Raw genomic sequence first — 21,238 nt, 5'->3', positions numbered from 1 at the left:
CCTAGAAGGAGTTTGGGACTGGGGCATGCCGGGGAAGGCCAAGGAGGTAGCTGTAACCATGGAACCATATGGCTGATGGGCAGCAAATTCTCAAAAATTCAGTTTCAACTGCTTCCAGGCAATGTTAATCCCCTACCACACTTTGCATTTCAAGTGGGATATAATCAACAATCCCCCCGGAGCAGGCCCTTTTGTATATTCTGTTTTCGTACTTTTATTACATTTTAAAAATCTCTGCAGTATCAACAAACAAATGCGATACAATATTCCAGAAGACATGGTCTGAAGCAGACTGACAATGGGCAAAACAAAACAACTTAATTAGGGACATGGTCAGTGCGATCTCAGATCGAGTGCGGAGGAGGCTGCCATGCGGCCTTTGCTGTGAAGCTGCCCCAGGGCTGGGGGAGCTGGAGGTCAGGTAGGAGAAGCCAGGGCTTTGAATCGGAATCCACCTGACCAGCCAGGGGATTAGAGCAAGGGCTCTGGCCCTCCTGAAAAGCGGGGCAGTCTAGACCCTAGTGCACCAGTCTGGGCAAGGTCCTGCGAGACAACGCAAGCACCTACTGGGCACCCTGCCCCACACCTGGCAGGCACCAGGAGGGCAGCACTGCCAGCTGCTTTTGCACACACCCCCCGCCCCCCACGGTGTTAAGGAATCTGGGACTCTGTAGGTTTATTTTGGGGAGAAAGCCAAATCCCCAATCCAGGGAGTGGCCGTGAGCTTTAGCCAGGAGTGAGGGAGAGGCAGAACAGAGTGACCGTGACCCCCGCAGCCATTCTATGCCACACTGCTGGAGTCTGAAGCAGGTCCCAAACCACCGGCAGCTACCACCAGATGCCTGAGGGACCAGGTGTAAATGATGAGGAGGGTCTGACGAGAGGGGCAGGCTGAAGGGAGAGCCTGGTCCCCAGCATCAGATAGACCTGGTTTGGAATTCTTGCTCTGCCACTTACTGTGTGACCTTGGGAAAGTTGCTTAACCTCTCTGACCACTGCCTTTCTGGAGATAATAACAACTGCATGAATCTTAGAGGACTGCGGAGAAGATTAAGTGAGGTGATGCCTGTCAGAGGCCTGAATCCCACACTGTCGGTCCACCTTATAATGAAAACCAACCCAATCCATCTGACCTCTCCTTCCAGTGCCACCGCTGGGTTAGTCCCTGTCATCCTTTCCCTGTGGGCACGGCCAGGTTAATAATTCACCTAGTTCACACACATGCTTAGGGATGGCTGGGGGCAACACGACAGGTAGCTCCTGGCACAGCCCTCCTATAGCCATGGGGTGGGGACTGCCTGCATGGCCCCTGACACCGAGTCGATTCTCCCAGAGGATCTTGCTTGTGGGATATAATTTATTTTCAATATTTTATGTTTTATTCCCCCTTCCCTACTGTGATAAACTCCCCACCTCTGGCACAGAGAATTCTAATCTGAGAAAATGCCTCCCCTGGTCTCAGTGAATCAGATTTCCTGCTCTTGTCCTGCTGGGCTGCATATCTCCCTGGCAGGGAGCTGGATTCGGAGCTGCTCCAGCACAGACCTTAAAAGAAATGCTGTTTTTAGGCTCCGGTCAGTCCCCCAGCAAAGAGGCCCCGCTGTCACGCGGCTGAGCATGCTTAGGCTCGGGGGATGCAGGAGGCCTGTCGCTCAGGCACGGCACTGCATGTGGGGGTTTAAAAGGGAACACAGGCACTGCGGAACACCAGCCACCCGTTTTTGGTTCCTCCCGCTCTGCTGAACTGACTGACTGCTCCAGGAGTGCGCGTACTTTTCCCACCTCTTCCTGTGATTCGCCACCTTTCGTGTATTCACTCACTCACCACTTGGTCATTCCCCAAACTCTCCCTGGGCAAGTCATCTGTGCCAGGCCCCGTGAGACTGCCAAGGTCACAGAACTGAGGCTGATACTGTCCCTGTCTCGGGACAGTGTGCCAGGCGAGGGGATGGTGCTCTGCTTGGAAGTGGCAGGGAGGGCTTCTGTGGGAAGGGGTGCTTGAGGTGGCCCCGACAGGTTGAGGGGCTTTTGTTAGGAGGAACAGAAGAGGAAGGATATCCCTGGCAGCGGATAGGGTAGGAACTGATTCACGGAGGTCCCCCCCTCTCCTAGCCCCCAGCATGGGGTCTGGCCTGGGGCAGATGCCCACGAAGAGCAGTGCGATGAAGGCGTACAAACACTGGGGACAAACAGATGGGACTCTGTTGCAAGGGAAGGCACTTAGCCGAGTCTTACAAGGTGATAAGCACTGGCCTCAAAGGAGAGGACTTGGCAGGTACCTTCAGCCCAAAAAGGGTGTCGGCAGGGGGGCTTGGGAGGGCGTGACTCTGGCCAGGCCCTAAGATTCGGTTAAGTTCTGACTACGAGGCGAGTCTATGATTGAGGAGGGAACCTGGGGACGGTCCTCCAGCGTGTGGCCAGCCATCTCAGTGCTTGCTGATGTTTTCTGAGACCCCTGTGCCTCACGGACCGGTTGACGAGAGCAACCCGTGACCCTGGAAACAGAGGGATGTAGGGGTCCAGTGGGCTGCTGCCCTGGCAGAAGTGGGGTGGGGCAGCTCGGTGGATGGTCAGCGACACGCTAAGACATGGGGGTGAGAGAAGCTCATGAACCAGGAATGAGTTAGAAGTGGACACTGGGGCCACCAGAACAAAGGTGCTGTGTTCTCAGCACAGAGCTGGGGTACAAACCCGAGCTCTAGTCATAAGCAACATGGCTTTGAATCCTGACTGTTGTACCAAGCCTCTATCCCGGCTGTCTCTGGCCGGTGTCCCCCTCTGCAAGGGGATATGCTACCTGAGGCTCCCCTGGGTCGCTGAAAGGACTAAGTGGGCTAACATCTGGGAACTGTCTAGCACGGCACCCGGCATTGGAATACGTTTCTCTGGGTCTTGGAGTAGTGCCTGGCACGCGGTGAGCAAGTTGTGCTCATACTCCTCCCACGACTGCCCTTAGACCATCCAATGCCTAGCATACAACAGGTGCTCAGACTGTTGCTGAAGTGCTCAAAAGTCCTGGGGGGTGGTGGTCAGGGAGGGAGCAGACCCGGCCCCTGGCCCTGCAGCCCTCCTCACCCGTGCTAAATGGGGCCCAGGTGCTGTAGCTTAGGCAGCACACTGCTCATGAACCTGGATTTTCTCTTGGCCGCTGACACCTCCCAGCCCTTCTGTGGTGCGTCCGGAAATCCACCCCCAGTGCTGAACTGTCCGGCTTTCTCAAGCTCCCGGGGAACGACAGGAATAGTATCTGAGAAAGCTTAACCAGAATTCTCCGGAATTTTCCACTTGTTACGAATTTCCAGAATCTAAGTTCTCTCTTTCATTGGCAAGTGTTCCTTCCCAAATTGAACATGGGTGCTCAGAGGAGCAAACCCTGGCCTTGTTAACCTTCCATTGGAAAGCTGTCTCTGGGCTAGCCTGGGCTCTGAAAAAGTGAGTCCACGTGGAAAGACAGGCCCACCAGTCACCCTCCCCAGGCAGACCTGACAAAGCCACCAGCAATTAGGGACCTTGCTGCTTTTGGAATGGCAGTGAATGAGTCAGAACAACTTGGAAGAGCCACCCCACCAGAACTGAAGGCAGAATGGCCTGTGGTCACACTGCAGCTGGTACAAAAGCTGGACTGGAGCCGGAGGGGCTGGACTGGGGGGCCACACAGTAGCACCTGCCTTCTCACGCACAGACAGGGCTGAGAGAGCAGAAAGAGGGGTGACGGAAAAGGGGAAACAGGATGTGGAAGTAATAGGGTTTGAAAGAGCAGCTCTGTTTTGTGGACTGCGAAAGCATGGCTGATGAGTTAGACCAAGAAAATGACTTTGGACCGCAGACCACGATGCTCGCCAGCTCCTCACACCTGGTGCCCCAACGTGCCCCATGGCCTCTCAGGCTCACTCTCCTAGTCAGCCAGGAGCTCGGGCATCTGCTCCTTCCAGCGCCATCTCCTGGCCATGCTGTCAGCCCCTCGCCCTCTGCTCCTTGCTGCAAGCCAGAGCTGTGGGGACGCAGGTCAGGGACCAGTGTGTAGAAGCAGGCGGGGGGCCGCTGAGGGGTGTGTGTTCTGACAGCCATGACGATGGTCGTGTGCTGGGCTGCCAGGCCGGCTGGGGCGGCTGGGTCAGTGGGTGACAGACAGCTGGCCCTTCTCCGCCCCCACCCCCCACCCCCACCCCCCCTGCCAGAGAAATACACGTATTTACGGAGGGCCTATGTGCGGCACTTAGCTGAACAGACTCACTGAACCCTTACAACAACTCATGACATAGGTTCGATTACCCCCCACTCCCAAGATGGGGAAACTGATTTCACTGAGGCTAGTTAGTAACAGCTGGAGAGTAACAGAGCTCAGATTTAATTCCACAGCTGCCTGATGCTAAAACCTGTGCTCTGTCCCCTCTCCCACATTGCCCCCCAGCAACCGATCAGCATCTGCCTTTTCAGTAGTTACATTTCTGTGGGGGACAGGGGCTGTATTTGCTTTTTCTGTCTCTGTGAATGGGTGGTATGTATGTGTGTGCATGCCCGCATAATATTCTGACCACACCACTTGAGAGCAAGTTTCAGATGTCCTGGTACGTTGCCCCTCAATGATTCAGTGTGCATTTCCTAGGAATAAAGACAATGCCCCATAAACCATGATATTAACAATAATTCCACCGTATAGACTAACATCCTAGTCCATTTTCAAATCTGCCAACTTCCCCGGGAATGTCTTTAAAACTTAAAAAAAAAACAAAACCCACCATAATCCAAGTTAAGTTCAAACTTTGCATTTGGTCATGCGGCTTAGTCTCTTTTATAGACAAAATCTTTGCTTTATACGATATAATTCAAGGGACGCCAGGCTTTTCCTCCCCTTGCCTGCTCTCTCCCTCGCTCTCCTGCTCCCTAGGTCAACCCATCCTGGGGACGGGGGGTGGGTACCCCAGTACGTTGCTTCTTTCCCCTTCCTCCCTTTCCTGAGGCATACAGGGCTAGACCTTGGGAGTTCATAAAAACACGAACTAAGAGGATCTAAATCCCTATAATACAAAGCTGTTTCTACTTGGAAATAAAACCCTTATTTATGGAAAGTGATTTGGAAGCAGTTTTTGGCCACTAATGGAATATTCATTTTTCTTCTTCACATGAACAGAATTATAAGCATAGCAACTGAAATAAAACCAAATAACTGGCTGGACACACAGCGAGTACTTAAACAATAATCAATCAATTATTAATCAATTTAAAAATCCACATCAGTAATAAAATCTTAAGATGTTTACTGCCTGCCAGTTCAGCACCAGGGCTTGTGGTAGACTTTCCAGAGGCTCATATTCTCACAGGGGAGGACAAGCATTAAAGAAATAATTACGAGGCTGTGTGAGACGCACTGCATGTGCCAAGTTCTAAGGGTAGCATAAAGACAGGAGCGGCTAACTCTCCCCAGGGGAGTCAGGGGATTTACAAAAGGGACCTGCTCTGAGGGCAGACAGGTAGACCATGGAGGACCTCGTGTGCCAAGCCAAGGATGAAGAGGGAATGTTTGGGGGTGGGGAGGAGCAGGGAGGTGACGAGGCCACTTGTGGATGCCTCAAGTGGACCCTGCAAGGCCATGCGGGGTGTGTAGTTGGGTTAAGTCTGGAGGCCAGAGGCCAGTCAGGAGACTGTGGAACTGTCCAGCTGAGTGACAACACAGCTTGAACCAAAGCTGTGAGGGAGGCCACAGAGAGAAGAGGGACTGCGCAGTGTCCAGGAGGCAGAAGGGAGAGGCCACGAGGTGAGAGTGAGTGCACCCAGGCTTCTGGAGTGACAGCGGCGCCACTCACCGAGGTGGAGATGGCAGGAGAGGAGAGAGTTTGGTGGGGAGTGTATGTTCAGATTGGAGGCTTGGGGTTTGAGGTGTCTGGGGAACACGGGAGCATCTGTTGGAAATGTTTGGGAGGCAATGGCTAAACTGAAGGGAATCGTGTGTGACTTCCAAGCTCAATGGGGCAGAAGGGGTTTCTCAGGGCACTCGGAGCCAAGGGTGCTGAGAAGGCATTTGCTGGCTGGGCAGCTTTTCCAGCCTAGTGCGAGACTGGCACTAAATGACCCAGCTCATGCTTGTCAAGCCAGATCTCTCCATATGCACAGACGAGCAGGCAGCCATATTCCAAGAGCTGTTCCTGGGGGTGTATCCAAACCCCTCGGTCCCAGATCTCTGGAAGACATGACAGTGCTTAGTTTGGGCTTCGGTTTAACTGGCTTTTCAAACTTTATGTTAAAGAGAGTTAGAAACCTTGGCTCAGTTGGGAGAATGTACTTTTTGGAAGCTACCAGGTTGGAAGGCAGGCAGTTAATTTGTTTGCAGGATCAATCACCTGGAGGGAACACATGAAGAAGGCCCTGTGGGTTTACCCTGATGTTCTCAGGGGAGCCCTGTCCTCCCACTTCCTGAGAAGTCCTGGCCCCCGGCCAGGCACACAGCACTGCCAGCATGTAAGCAGGACCAGAGCCCAATCATGGGCTCCCAAGGTCAGTCGGGTGCCCCTGGCCAGGGTGGGGGGCTGAGAGGCAGAGGTGCTCCTGGTTGCGCAGTGTCGATTGGCTACTAGTTCAGGCGCACGTCTTCCACGCCTATTTCCTCGTTTGTACGATGGGTATTGTGCTTTCTTCCTTACCAGCTGGTACTCAGCGAAATGAGCACAGATGTGAAAGCACCTAGTGGCCTGTCCACCTTATTAGACGCGGGGAGCAAAGCAGTTTCCATGGAAGTGCTACCTCTGCTGATTTCCCTGAAGAAGGGGTCAAGGCAAGATGTTCTGGCTGAGGGGTGAGTGGAGGACACTGCTTCTTCACCCCTCCACACCTACAGAGAGGAGGGAATGTCCACTCCCCTTCCCAGGAGAGAAAAACACGGGGGGTGGGGATCCTTAGCCTCTCTCTGCACCCCCTTGCTCACTCCTGCTAGACAGAAGAAGAGTGCTTCCCTCGGGGTTTGGGAGAAGAACTGAGCATGCTCCGGGTTCCATGCACCCTCGTGGCGCCCTCCTGCGGAGCAGCCAGTCCACAGGCCCTGCTGGGTGCTGCCAGCAATCGTCCCCTTCTCCTGTGCGCGGTAGCTCCGTCTTTTTAATTCTGAAGTGAAGTTTTAGCAAGCCCATCTGGCCTCAGGTCTAAAACAGTATTCTCCTTTCAGCCTTATCAGTAAAAAAGCTGGCATTTTTATCTCATTTGACTATCTCCTGGGCCTTATTTCCCAACTATTCCGAACTTGGGAGGGGGGAAAAAAAAAAAAGAGTTATTTAAAGCCTCTCTAAACCTAAATACTTTCCAAGGTAGGAAGAGGCATTCTCAAGTTATTTGAGATTTTCGAACGCTTTAAAGAAACTGTCCAGGCTAAGGATGCAGAGGCTCACTAAAAATCCACTTACTTCGCTCTTGCCTGGAACCATCCACAGAGCTCATCAGGAGCGCTGAGTGGTGATACGTGTGCCTGCTTTAGAAAACACATGAGCTGTTCGTGAGTTCAGTTTGTTGACAAAATATTTTTTAATTACGGGGCCCAACTTGGACTGCGGAGAGTGGTCTTGCGGGTGAAGGGGTGGCCTCTCTGGGGCCGTGAGTGCCCCGAGCTCACCTCACTTCTGTTCTCATCACTCTGGGTTGGACTGTCCATTTGCTAGTCTGTCTCCCTCACCGCGCCCCACAAGGACTTTTTTTTTTTTTTTTTTTAAACACATGGTAGATCTCAGTACCTGGATGAACAGATGCATAATTAAACGGAGGGATGGTCATAGCCTCAAAGGAGGAAGCTGCAGTGAGGACGAGAGGCAGGAGAGCACCTTCTCTCCCCTGGCAGAGGGCAGCTCTGGCCAGCACCCAGCACGGCTGCGTCTGAGGGCTCCACACAGGCCTCTGCCGGCTCCCTGCCACCCCACCCAGTGTCCACGCGAAGGTCCCCTGGCTGGCTACATGGAGTACTCCTGAAATGTAATAACCACCTCAACAGTCTCTGTCCCCGCTGGAAAGCTAAGTGTTCTTAAAGAATGGGATCCACAGAAATACAAACCCAGGGCAAAATCTTTCTGAGGTTAGCGTCACCGTCTGGCTAGTTCAAATGATTTTGCAGGGACTCACTGGCTTTAACAGACATCAAACAGCTGAAATCCCTGCTTGGTGAGGGAGCTGGAATGGGCTCTGTAGTTGGACCGTCCTAGGTTTTTGTGCTGGCACTGTGGCCCTGGCCAGAGCCCTTCAGGTCCCTGGGCTCTAGCTCTGGGTCTCTAAAATGTGGCTAATGGTCCCTTCCTTAAAAGGCTAGGGCAGAGATGACATGCTTCCCCAAAACAGAATGCATATTGTTGGGGCCACATGAGTGGTGCAGGCGGTATATGGATTGACACTTAAGAAGATTTTTTTTGATATGCCTTAGAAAAAAAAAACCGACTAGGACGTCAGACCTGTGATTCTGTCAACGTCATTACTTAAGATGAGGCTAAAGCTGGTACGGATGTCAGGTCTGAGTCTATTTAAAGAAAAACAGCAAGGAAAAGAATAGCACAGATGGTAGGAGGGTGTGGCAAAAATTTTTTGAAATGGAACTCAAAAGACTGTTCTTTGAGGAGAATAGAAAGTCCCTAAAACTCATCCTTGCCGGTAGTAGGTGCTCTAGAAACACTGCTGGTTCTGGTCACGGGCCCATCAGACAGGGCAGGCGCCAGGGAAAAGCACCAAAGGACAACGTAGCACGGGGGCGAAGCCGGAAAGAGTTAAAAGAAAGGGGTCTGCGGTTTCCCTGGCCCATCCCCCCTGCAGCTAATCTGTCACCTAATGAAGAAGCGGCCCGGCACAAGTGAGCTAGCTGGCAGTTCACTTACAGCAAACTGATTAAGAATGTTCAACCAACAGCAGACTGTAGACCTTTCCAGAGAAAATAAATAGAGTGTAGACTGTATGCAAATGTGTTTGTCACTTTGACAGCACGTCTCAATTAAGGCATCTCGCGGCTGTGGGTAGGCTCTGCGGTTGCAGCTGTAAGGGAGAGCCCGCTGCATGGCTGATACTTGGGGCTTGACCTTAATCCGCATGCATGCATTAAAAAAAAAAATCCTGCCTTCCTGTACACTTGCATAATGCTGGCAGCCACGTGAGGGAAGTGACAAACGGGGAGAAAAAGCCACTTTCATCCTCTCCAGTTTACAGACCTGTGAAGGCACAGACAGCTCTTATTTCAACAGAGTTTGGGGTGGCTTTTTTAATTGTTTATCCCCCCACCCGCGCACACACACACACTCTTACTCTGCATTTAGCTGGGAATGACATTAAAGCATCTCTACTTCTTGCTGAAATGGAAAGAAGGTTTTTCTCCATTTCAAATAGGGCCTCCTTTTTTGTGTTTCGAAAATGGAATGTTTAACACCATGAAATCCCTCTCCCCCGCCCCCTCTTTCTCTGTAATGGGCTTCAAACTCCAGCGAGGGGCTCTTTTCATGGGAAGGTTAGTGTGTGCAGGAATGAGGACAAAGGAAAGCAGGAAGCTGGCTCTGGAATGCCATGCTGGTTACAACGGAGGCTGTGCTTTCAGCAAACTCCGCCAGGAAACTGGGGTGCAGATTTCTCCAACAGGGCCTGAGCCCCAGAGGACTCAGCTCTTCAGGGGTGGAAACACACCACCAGCAGAAGAAAAGCATTAACCAAGTGAGCCCTGCCCCGAGAATGCTCCTTTCTCACACTACATTTCAATTTTTATAACGTCCTTTTTTAAGTGTAAAATCCGAAAAAGGGACGAACCTCCCCAAGTTTAAGATGTAGGATTGTATGATCTGAAAATACTGATTACAGAGGAAGATTCTTACATCAACAAACTCACCCCTTACCATGATAACCCAGAGCAACCATTTCATTAATTCACTTCATTTCTAAAGAGCTCAATGCCGGTACACAGTAGGCACTTGATAAATGTCTGTTAAAAACAGGGCATTTAAAATGTATGTCTCTAGATCCTTTATGTGATGAAAAAGCAATCGTATTTAAGATAAAATCATAAAGATGATGCTCCATCTAATAAATGGCTCAAGAATCAAGTGATTTAAAAATAAGTAACTTTGCAAATTGTTGTCACAGTCACATCTTGCTGAGAGCCATTTTTCACAAACCAAATAATTACGACTTTTGCTCATCAAGACAGTCAATTCAAAAGAAATAGGGGAGAGTGTACAATCTTTTTCAGCTAAAAATACAAGCACTGCTTGGAAATAGATTTAAAAATTCAGTTTCTATATGGAATATGACGTTTTACTTAAGGGGGAAAAAATCAAACGAATAGACAATTTTTCAAATGCTCGGGTCATCAAAAATAGTTGGTGAAAGAATCAGAGCTCTGGAATAGTAGCGCGGGTGTTTACTCTGAGAAGCACGACTCCCGATATTGATTTTCAGGAAGTACATTAATAAAGAACTCCTAATTGATTTTTTTTTTAAGACTTCGCTTGTTGCCTTTTATTTGAAGGTGCAAAGAAGGGCCTGGGATGCTAAGTGTTCTAATGAGATGCTTAGCTAACGGAGGCGCCTTCAACGGAGTGCCTTGGAGTGGGGGAGGCGGCAGCCGCATTTAATGACTTCATTCAAGAGCTGAGCTCGTTTATGACCCGAGCCATGCTGGCTCCTCAAAATTTTTGAAAAATTCCCCTTCAAACCACATTTGTACCAAACAAACATTCAAAGATGTGCAAAGCTCCGTGGAGTGGTTTTGCCAAAGAGACCGGAAACGAAAAGCCTGTCTGCCGCAGTGCTCTAGCTTCTGCTAAAAAAAAAAATAAATAAAAACAAAACAAGACCAGTCCAGGGGCCAGGGTACATACCTGTCCGAAGTGGACTGTGATTGGCCTCCGGTCTTCTCGGAGCTTCGGGTCCTTGGCCTCCACCAGTGGGGACGGCACAGTCTTTGGCAGCTGCTCTTCCATGGTGGGGGCACAGCCATTCTCGGTGATGTCCTGCGGGGAGAAGCCAGTTGGGGTTGGTGTTGGGGTCACGCTACGTGCCGCGAGCAGGTGCCCCTTCCCACCCCACAGCTCGGGTCCTGCCACGGAACACTCCCTCTGGGATGTTCAGAGCCTTTCCTCCTGCTGGAGATGGAGGAAGCAGAAGGGTAACTTGGCTCTTTGACTTTTAAGGACAGGAGAAACCAAAATCATACAGATTAAATTGCAAAGACGACATAATAATTCATAATAGCGGGGCGGGGGGAATCTTTCTGTCCTACTATCTTCCACAGCTATTTCCATTCTTACATATTCACTTTGTCCACACGCATTTAAAAATTACTTGCAATCACAGCTCATGCATAATTTTACATTCTATTTTTTCCCACTATAAGCATCTCCATGGTGCTATAGTCATTTTAATGATAATTTTATTAGATGCATAATATTTCATTGAGTGGATATATAATAATTTAATAAACCACTCTACTACTATTGGGCATTTAGATTATTCCTTATTTCTTCTTTTTTTACTTCCTAAATACCATAGTGATAAACATTGCAGTTTTTCTTTCTTTTGGATTATTTCTTTTATAGAAATCCCTAGGAATGAAATTACTAGGTCAAAAGATATGAACACCTTAAGCCTTTTTATTCATTCTACCAAATTGCTCCCCAATTTACACCAACCACTGACAATGGATGAGTTATCAGTTTCATGGTACTTGTTAGCCTTATCATTTTAAAAATGTATTGCTAATTTAAGAGGTGCAAAATTAGACCTCATTGTTGTTTTAATTTGCATAGTTTGTTATTTGTGAGTGTGGACACTTTCTCCACGTTTGCTTAATGATGACATTACTGTCTGTGAAAACGAGGTGTTTGTGCCCCCCCCGCCCCCTTTCCTAGCCTTACCTAGTCTTTCTGGCAGAGAATGAGGAAACCCAAGTCTGAGTTCAGAGTTTATGACTTGGAGAACATTTAGGGAACCCAAGTAATATATTGAAATTCAGAAATTTACATTTAATTTGAGCTTTTGAATGAAGTCAAAATATGAAGAAAAAAAAAACTCCAATGTGCAAAAGGCAGGTAATGCTTCCTTTGGTTCTTTGAGATGGGGATGGTGCCCACTTGTGCTGTACGGACCACACGTTTTACTCAAGTTGTGAAAGTTGCTTAGACCTTCACTGGAGCAAGGCAGAGAATAAACGTACAAATGAAAAACATTTAAATAATTATTTTTTTTAACCAAGTAAAAATACTCCCAGTCAGAATGAAATAATAAAGAAAAATTCCAGTTCTTTTCATTGCAAAACAAGTCCTATTTTGGTCAACAAGACACACACCTTTAGTACTCATTAAATTCTGCCCACAAAAGACTTGACAATGGGTTGCTTTTAACTTAGCCAAATAAAGAGAATGGTGGCAAATAGAGGAAAGTGGTCCCTTATTGGATAATAATGCATTAAGGAAGAAACACATGGAACATTTGTGAATCTCTGTCTCCTTGTCTATAAAATGGGGATATGGTAGCTGTGAGGAGTAAAGAAAATAAAGCGATATAAGTGTGTCTAGAACATTATGATTCAATAATGTACTACGTACAGCACTTAGTAATAACGGAATACCTACTAATAAAGGTATAAACTTTATTATAATAAACTGTAGGGATCTTGCTACATTCAACCCACACACCCAGCTGCAGCCTCTAGCCCTGCTTGGTAACAACACAGGGAGGTGATGGCCTCTTGATTTCACAGGGAGGGACTGCAGTAAGTGGCCCCCAAGTCGTAGCCTGCATGATGAGAGGCTGCCGATAGCCAATTAGAAATGGCTCTTTTAGAAAAGGGGCTGCCCTAAGGTGCTCAGGTCAAGTGGAACAAAGAAGGGGAGGGGCTCCATCTGCGCCAGAAAGTAACAAAGGGCAAAAGGGTCACTCCGGATCCAGGTGGGGTTACTGAGAAGACAGACACAAAGGTTGAGTAAAGCCAAACAGTGTAAAAAAAAAAAAAAAGTAAAAGAAAGAAAGAAAAGAAAAAGAATCAATTTTTAGTTCATGAAAAATATTGCATGTGTGTGTGAGTGACAGGCTGGAAAAAATATAAAGAAATGGAGCAGTAAGGTTACATGGTGAGAAAATACTGATAGTAATAAAAACTATAAGATGATAGCTATTTTAAAAAACGTGTGTGGTGGTTTTGGGTAAGGTGTCTTAGTTTAAGCACGTAAGTAAACACTGTCTTGTACCTATTTTTTTATTTTTACAATGGGGAGACCACCACCTGCTTGGTGAACTTCAAAGCTACAGGGAGAATGAATTAAAGGAGATGAAACATGAGGGAGCTTGGAAAACGTTACAGTCCTATGCAAACTGAACTGATAGCTCGTATCCCCTGCAAAATGGAAAAAGCACCGTCTAAAAAGAGCTTCCCTTGGCTGTGCTGAGCATCTACTACTGGTAGGCACTTTTCCAGACCCTTGACCTTCACGATCACACTTAGTTTCCACAGCAACCACAAGGTAAACAGGATTATCGCTCTTTTATAGGTGAGGAAACAAGGCTCAAAGGGGGCAACTCACCCAAAGCCACACAGCTAGAAAGTGGAGGAACCAAGAGCTCTGTGATTTCTGGCGTTTATACCAGTATCGACCCATGACAGCAGCGTACGTGAAGGTATTCTGAGTGAGGAGGTGCTCAGCGGACCAGCAGGTGTGATCTCCCCCTTCTGTTACATTGACCCTCTACTACCACCCCTTCTGCTCTCTTTGCACTTACTTCTTATCCCTAAAGAATGTCAATTCCTTGGGGTTTGGGTTCTCTGCCTCAGAGCCTTGAATATATAGTACACGCTCTCCGATCAATCTTTGTAAACGGAGTTGAATATTTGGAAGGCAAATGTGTCCAATATACAAATGTGCTTGTGCATCAAAAAACAGTGCTGCACATTAATTTTCTTCAGTTAGAAGATCCCAAAGTGCAAAAGACTTCTTACAAAGTCCCGTGGCTCGCCCTGCCAATTTATTCACTTCTTCACTATTTCCTACAGCTGGGGAAGGACAACTGCTTCCTCCCAGAGACAGCAGAGTGGGAGGAGCCCTAGTCAAGAAAGAAATAGAGCCAACTCACATCTTCTACTGTATCTACTAGCAGAGATCTCAGACACAGTAGAGATCCTGTGATTAAAGAAACTGTGGTCTCAGAATGAGCTGAGGAGCTGCCAGCAAAGGGTTTGGGAAAATAGGCACTCTCATACCCTTCTGGAGGGAATACAAATTGGCAATTTATATCAAAACCCTAAAAGAGGTGCATGCCCTCCGGCCCATTAATTACATTCCTAGAAATTTATCCTAATGAAATAATTAAGAATTCCTGCAATGTTTTACCTATGAGAATACCTGGCCTAGAAAAAAAAAACTGGAGCTAAGTATCCAAGAAAGGGACTGATTAATGTATATACGCCCATCAGATAAAATTTTCTGTAGCCACTTAAAACAATGACAGGCAGAAGAAACCTTTAGTGGCCTGCGAAATACTCAGAATACAGTAAGTGAAAATGCAGGTTATAAAAACCAGATCATTTTCTTTTTGCTTGTCTGATTTGTTGAATTGTCTCCAATAAACATGTTTTTTGTTTGTAAACAGGAAAAAAAAAAAGACTGTCGAAATGTCATTTTTGAAAATGCAAAACCAAGAAGCTGACAGGAGGGGTAAATCTGTTCCTTCCTGAAGGGTCACATAGGAGGAAGGCACTAGACAGAGCTGCGGATCAGAGGCCACCACAGAGTGACAAATCTCTTACCAGGAGCCCTGGGGCCCAACCTGTTCCCATCTCTTGGTAAAGTAAAGGAGTCAGAAAATAATTCAGTTCCCATCACTTTTCCTAAGAGTTTGCTGGAATCAAAAATCATGACTGGGGTCTACCCTCCACCTGTCTGTGGAGGAGGCAGGGACAGCACGCAGTACGTCACTGGACAGAGTACCTCTGAGAAGTCAGGAGGCAGAAACCCAGGGGAGGAAGGGGGCTGAGTGGCCTTGGGTAGGAGCTGGGGAGGGGGCTGGACCTGGAAGGAGCTGGGGATATGACTTCATGAGGCAGAGATGCAGGTAGAACCTTCCTGGCCAGGGGTATGTAGACAGCACCACCTGGTTAAGGAAGGGCAAGTGGCTCAGCAGCTGGGACATTCCAAGAAGCCCCCTGGCTGAGGTGGAGGACGGTTTGAAAGGTCTGGAAGGTTTTAATCAAGAGAGTGCCTCCTCACAGTCAGTGCTGCGTCCTAGAAAAATTGCTGGTGGCCGTGCGGATGACCAAAAGGGAGGGAGAGCATGCCAGCCATGCTCTCAGGGGGTGTACACGTGGGCGTCTGGAGAGATCGGCTGCTCTGGATGTGGGATATGAGGAAATGAACAGGACAGAAATTTCCATTTCATGAGTGGCTCCTAGGTGTTGCTGCTGAAAGCCATCACCTCTTCTAATCCTTACAACAATCCAGTAAAAGTCGATCGTGTTCCTAGTTACATGAGAAAAAAAACCAGGTTCAGAGAGGTCTACTAACTTACTCAAGGTCACACAGTTAATATCCTACACAACCAAGCAGCACTAAACCTAGCTGAGCTACCTCAGAAGCCCAAATACCAGACCGCGGCGCCCGGGGTTCAAAGGCCGCGGTGGGCGTGAGGCAGAGCCCTTCACATCTCTGACTGAGATTGCTGGTCTCCATTTTCAGATTCGTGCAGCGCCCTTCTCTTACAGTCTACTTCACACCACAGCGAATGCAAATTAAACTATGAATATTGATATCAAAACAATATCCAAAGTTGGAATTTCTGTGATTGAGGCTGCAGCGTATTTTAACGTGCTGGAGACAGGGAGCTGACAGTTGTGTGATAAGGTGTGAAAACGTCTGTTCTACGAGAGTCTACCTAGGTCTCCCTGGCCCACACACGCTTACTCCCTTCAATACACTCGGAAATGTTTGGCCAGAGACTCGAGGCTTCGCTGACCTAACTGTGAATTTGCTCCTCTCCGTCACAAACTCTTACATCGACAAGCTCAATTTATCTTTCCAGGATCAAAGATTTAGAAACTTTCAAAAGGGCTGTGAAATGGGCCCATCTGATTCAATCATTCTGATACTGAAGAAAAAAAAGATCGTTTTTCAGGGGTTTCCCAATGGACAAAAAAAATGACATCCTTATGTGAGTATCTTAATGTTCCCTGCAGGTGAGAAGGAGCACGTGTGCGCCCATCGTCTTTCAAACAGGGCTCGCTGATGCCAGCCTCGCACTGTGTGGCCAGAGAATGTGGTGTGCTGACAGTCAGGAGCCCAGCCATGCGGCATTCTCCTGCACGCCAGGTCCGACGGGGAGACGCTCTGGAGGAGAGCACCACATCCTTCCTTTAGAGAGCAGCAGCTGGGTAGCATCTTGGCCGTTTCTTCTTCTTCCTAATTTTGAGCAACTCAGACTTCAAAGGAGGCCAAGCTAAAGAACTTGACCACCTTGCTGCATTTATCTAGAGAAATATGTCATCCATCCTTCTTTTTTTGTTGTTGGGCTGAAGCAGAGCAGGTATGGAATAAAGCCACACTATAGTAACTATTAACAATTATTTGCCAATGGTCACACAGATACCTGAAAGCTCCTCTTTCAGATGCTTTGAAAATCTGCAGCACAAATGAACAAGGGATGGAAAAGGGGCCCTGCTCAGTCATATTAGAGATGGACCCTCCACGCACCATGATGACCTCTCCGCAGGTCGGCCCCACATTTTCTATTTGCAATTCAAACCCAAGGCGAGAGCGCAGAGGGCAAGATTGGGTTCTTGATTATATCTGCGAGGTCACCATCACTATGCAGAGTTAGAGGAGGCCAGGTGGCAGCCCAGTACATTTGAAAATTGGATCTTTGTTGGGAACTGCCTCAATTTCATAGCAGAAACCAAACTTGAGATGTCTGCATTAGACACATCTGGGGAGCCACACAGATATGTTGCCATGTGAAGGGGAGGGGGCAGAGGAGAGGGGAACAAAAAAGCCAAGGAAATATTTTCTACTGCAGTGAGAGAGGTCAGATGGAGCCAAATCCTAAATTAGCTCAAGAAAGGGAACAGGAGAGCCAAGTCCTGCCTGCACTGAACAATGCTAGAGTTTCAATTACAAAATAGCTCTTCCAAGAACAACTGCAAAATATCAAGTCTATAGAAATCTGTAAGACCGAAGGGGGGAAAAGTGAAAATTGAAAAAGGTGCACTAATAGATCTGTCAACAGTCCGATGGTGACAAGCCACATTTCTATAAAATGCCTTCACCATTTGTGTCACCTGAAATGTACTGACACTTTCTATAGAACATTATCTCCTGAAGCTGTTCTTGAAAAGACTGGCAGGGGGAAGAGGAGAAGGGGAGGGGGGAAGAAAACCCGCTTTAGATACTATCAAGGAAAGGAAGGGGAGGCGGTGTGGAAGGAGGGTGATCTAGATTGTTTAAGTAACCTTTGAACCACAACAGCAAAAAACTGGGGCTTAACTAGTTATTTGCAGAAATGTTACGTATCAGAAAAAGGGGATTTTCGTCAGGCCCAAGGCTTCCACGTACCGGGAGGGAGGCGACGGCCTGCAGAGAGCAGATCCGACCAATGAGGAGCATCTGTCCTCGGCCTGAGGAGGGACCCCTTTCTTTACTTGCTTCAAGGAGTATTCTAATACCAGCTGAGCCTATGATCAGGTCATCAAGGAGGGAAAATTTGGTGAGAGAAATACCCCCTCCCTGCCATTCTGTATTTTATCCAACTCAGTTCCATGTGACTGGGATAGGAGATAAAAAAGTATGGATTGGACTTAACATCCAAGGAAAGAATTCCACCTCTCAGCCTCTAGCAGGGCACAACAGACCACAGTTAGGGTCCACCTGGACATACAGGCAGGATTTTTATTTCGGGACTTGAATCTCTGCTGTTAGAAATTCACTCTCAGCTGAAACTAGGAATTTAAATGCTCAGTCATAACAAATTATTTTGCAATTAAAAGAAAGGAATCAATTCCTTGGACCATTTCAAGTTAATTAGAGATCCTTTCTGACTTCATAACATTAAAACTGCTTTCAAATTTTAAAAAAAACTGTCGAGACAGGCAAAGGCCCTTGTTAGAGTTGCACATTTTGGGGGTGTGGGATAATGAAGTAAATGCTCCCAAACGTGTTTTGGAAAGCAAACACTTGTCTCAGGAGGGCAGCACGAAACGCTGTCGTGGTAAGGGCATGGACACTGGAAATGGATGGGTCTGGAACCCGATCCACGCTCCGTAGGCTCCAACAGTGTGACCTTGGGCAAATTCCTTCACCTCCGAATCATAGTCTAGGCTCTCTACACATGAAATGGGAATCATACCCTCCCTCAGCATTGTTCTAAGGCTTAAATGTGAAAGCTCCCAGCCTGGACCATCCTCAGTAAGTGGTTATCGAAGAGTGGTAACTGATAATGATGACATTCGTCATCACGTAAAAATGCCCTCTGATGTATTAACTTCCCTGTACGAGGCTAGAGAATCAGGAAGGGGACTCCTGGCCAGCATGGAGCCTGTAGGATTTCGTACCATTTTACTGACGGTCCAGGAAGACAAATCAGAGTCCTGTTGCCCAAGAGTCTCAAACAGGAACTGCTGGGCTCCTCTTGGTTAGGCCAGCACTGTGAGGAGAGCCCGCGGCGTCCTCCTGAAACCCACCCTTTGTGTGCCCTGTATCTGCGTGGTGGCCACGTGCATGCCCGAACCCCGGAGGTCATTTCCCTGGAGATGCTTCTTGATTTTGGTTACCAGCCACCCCGGGACAGAGGTCAGCTGTGGGAAGGGGAGGTGCCCAGAGGGGGAGGCTGAGCCAATTTCTAAGAGCCCCGTGAACCCCAGGCCCAGTGGGGTGGGCAAGGGGCAGAATGATAGTGGTAACTCTGAACTTGCTTGCCTTTGTGGGTTTAAGCCAGTCTTAATGTTATTTGAAGACAGTTTTTTGTCTGTGAATATTTATAACAGTGTGAAAACTCCCGGACAGCTGGTAATGCATTTTGAAGTGTGCTAACAACACTGTATCAAACAGCCCTCTATTGATCACATCATACTTTTTTGTGGCCACGCATTTCATACACGGTGCTTATACATTTTGAATAAGAACTTCAAGTACCTTTTGCTTCAAGCGGTTTTTCACCTCTTTTATTCCCATTTTTGCATGATCTTTTGCCTGCATGAAAAATTAATTTAAGTTAAGATTCCCTCTCTGTTTCCAGCAGGGACTATGCTTGATTTCAATCCGTCGTGAATCACCTTCTCTGATTACTAGAAAAAAAAGGAAAAATGGGATCATCAAGTCGAAAACAAATACAATGTTAATAGGTTAAAAAAATCCCTTAAAGAGGCGACAGAGATTTTATTTTCTGCATTTTGATGGCCCTGAGTTGTTTTTTTTTTTTTTCCCTCTCCCCGCTTCGGAAGGCCTTCTTCTGCTTTCTGTAATTATTTATCTCAGCAGCCTGGGGACAGCCACCAGTAAGTGCAGACGGAACAGCAGTTTTTGAGGCTGCAAAAATCTGAATATCTGTTACATTTCACCGGGGCAGGGCCTCAGGACCAATTTTCTGCCGGGGCTGACTGGCCTGAGCAGACACTTTGCTGGGTTCCCCTGGTGTCGTTTCTTAAATCTCATTTCGCCACACACCCTGGGTTTTATTTTCCGTCATTTTAGACCTGTGTGGTTCTGTTGGCAGCCACCCGCCCGGTTAAAATAACTACAACTTAAGCACAGAAAGGACTAACAAAATTAAAAATGGAAATAAAACAAAACCACCCAAGTGGCTCACAGTCAAATTAGCAAGCAAGAGAAACCATGAGGAAAAAAAAAAATACTTGAGGCTTGTAAGAGATGGAACATCGGATTGGGAGCGGCCGTGTTCTCCTATTTTCTCTCTGCTGTGGGCATGAGTCTCACAAACAATGCATGTCCTATAGGGTAGTGGCGAAAGAGATGATGAAGAATTTGGGACGACAGTTAGGGAGCGTGTCCCACCATGAACACTTTTCAGTAACCAGCAAAGGAGCTGCTTCATTCTGACATGATAATGGGGTCCCCGTAGGAAAGGTTTTACCAGAACGCCCGGTTGACCACGCCTCTGGCTCTCAGGGACACAAGCGCAGATCAGCCAGCATTTTAGCCACCTGGTCTACATTTTATTAAAAGCTAAAACCCGTGGCTTCCCACGTCTTGACTGCAGCAACTGTGAGCAGAAACAGTTTAACATGAAAAACATCACTGACCTGGTCACCAAATAATCAACACTAAGTAATTCTAAGAGCCGTGGAAGCTTTAGGAAACAGCACAGCAGCCCCTGAATCCTCTCTGCAGTATAGAGCCAGCTAGGTTGAAGAGTTTCATCATGCCGAGGGACAGATCTGTTCGGATCCTGAGACCAAGACCAGTACTCACAAATTTATAGACAGTCTTCATAGCCGGGTTCGCTTTCGTTTTTACAGTGTTCAGAATTGCTCCGCTTCCTTTCTATAATAGAAGTCAATTAGCAATAGGGACTCAAGACAGAGTGGGCCAACACCAACAAAAACCTCTCCTCTTTAAACAAGTTAAGCAACATTCCAAGAGTGTGTAATTTAATTAGGGGAACAGGCCTAGATGGTAACCGGTCCCGGGCAATTAGTTATGGCCGTGGCAGGATCGCAATGGGTGGGTACTGGGAGAGCAGGGTGAGAACGAAGATAGTGATAACTAGCTGCAGGGGGACTCGGTGTTTTGCTTGGCACCTCTCCTCTGGCTGGAAGAAAAGCTCTTCGCAGGCTCTCTGAGGCAAGGTTTCCCCACAGTAATCTGTGGCTTCTCAAGAAAATCTAGTTTATTTAGCTACCCTCGGTCACATGCCTTCCTTTCCTCACCTTGGTTTTCTGTGTTGTTATTTTTAATCACTCTGGTAGGCTGCCTTCCTTAACATTGATATCTTGAGGGAAGGAAAGAATGAGTAGCCATCAACATGAATCATGGCTTTCGTACAAATCCAACATACCAATTTCTTGGTTCAGTTTCTTTGGGAGAACAGAGGAGAAGAGGAGGAGGGATGGTTTTCCCAGTACACAAAGGAGGCAACGAACGGATATGCAGTGCACAGGCTCTAGACGTTTTGTGCGGGCTCACTGCGGAGACACCCTGTGTTAGCCTTGGAGGGTACTGAGTCACAGGAAGGCCAGCCTTCACGCTCAAGGGCCTCCAGGCTGGGGGGCGCCCCAGCTGCACCCGAAGGTCGGGACAGCTGC

General features: G+C 47.8%; 1 protein-coding gene across 10 annotated transcripts in view; it reads right to left on the bottom strand.

Moving 5' to 3' along the window:
• The window catches only part of DENND1A (DENN domain containing 1A), a 497,276-nt gene that overhangs the window by 40,008 nt on the left and 436,030 nt on the right, over nt 1–21,238 (bottom strand). For all 10 annotated transcript variants that reach the window (XM_025888027.2, XM_025888028.2, XM_073905764.1 and 7 more), the window contains 3 exons: nt 20,406–20,477; nt 19,110–19,166; nt 10,821–10,952 (listed from right to left, as the gene is read on the bottom strand). In XM_025888027.2, coding sequence (XP_025743812.1) covers nt 10,821–10,952; nt 19,110–19,166; nt 20,406–20,477 — 261 coding nt within the window. The remainder of the gene's footprint in view (nt 1–10,820; nt 10,953–19,109; nt 19,167–20,405; nt 20,478–21,238) is intronic.

This window comes from Callorhinus ursinus, unplaced genomic scaffold (assembly GCF_003265705.2).
Source record: "Callorhinus ursinus isolate GAN/ISIS: 27379988/994484 unplaced genomic scaffold, GSC_fseal_2.0 scaffold24, whole genome shotgun sequence".
In the NCBI taxonomy this organism is placed as follows: Eukaryota; Metazoa; Chordata; class Mammalia; order Carnivora; family Otariidae; genus Callorhinus; species Callorhinus ursinus.
Note: the sequence above shows the minus strand (reverse complement) of the source record. Positions and strands in the feature narration are given on the sequence as shown.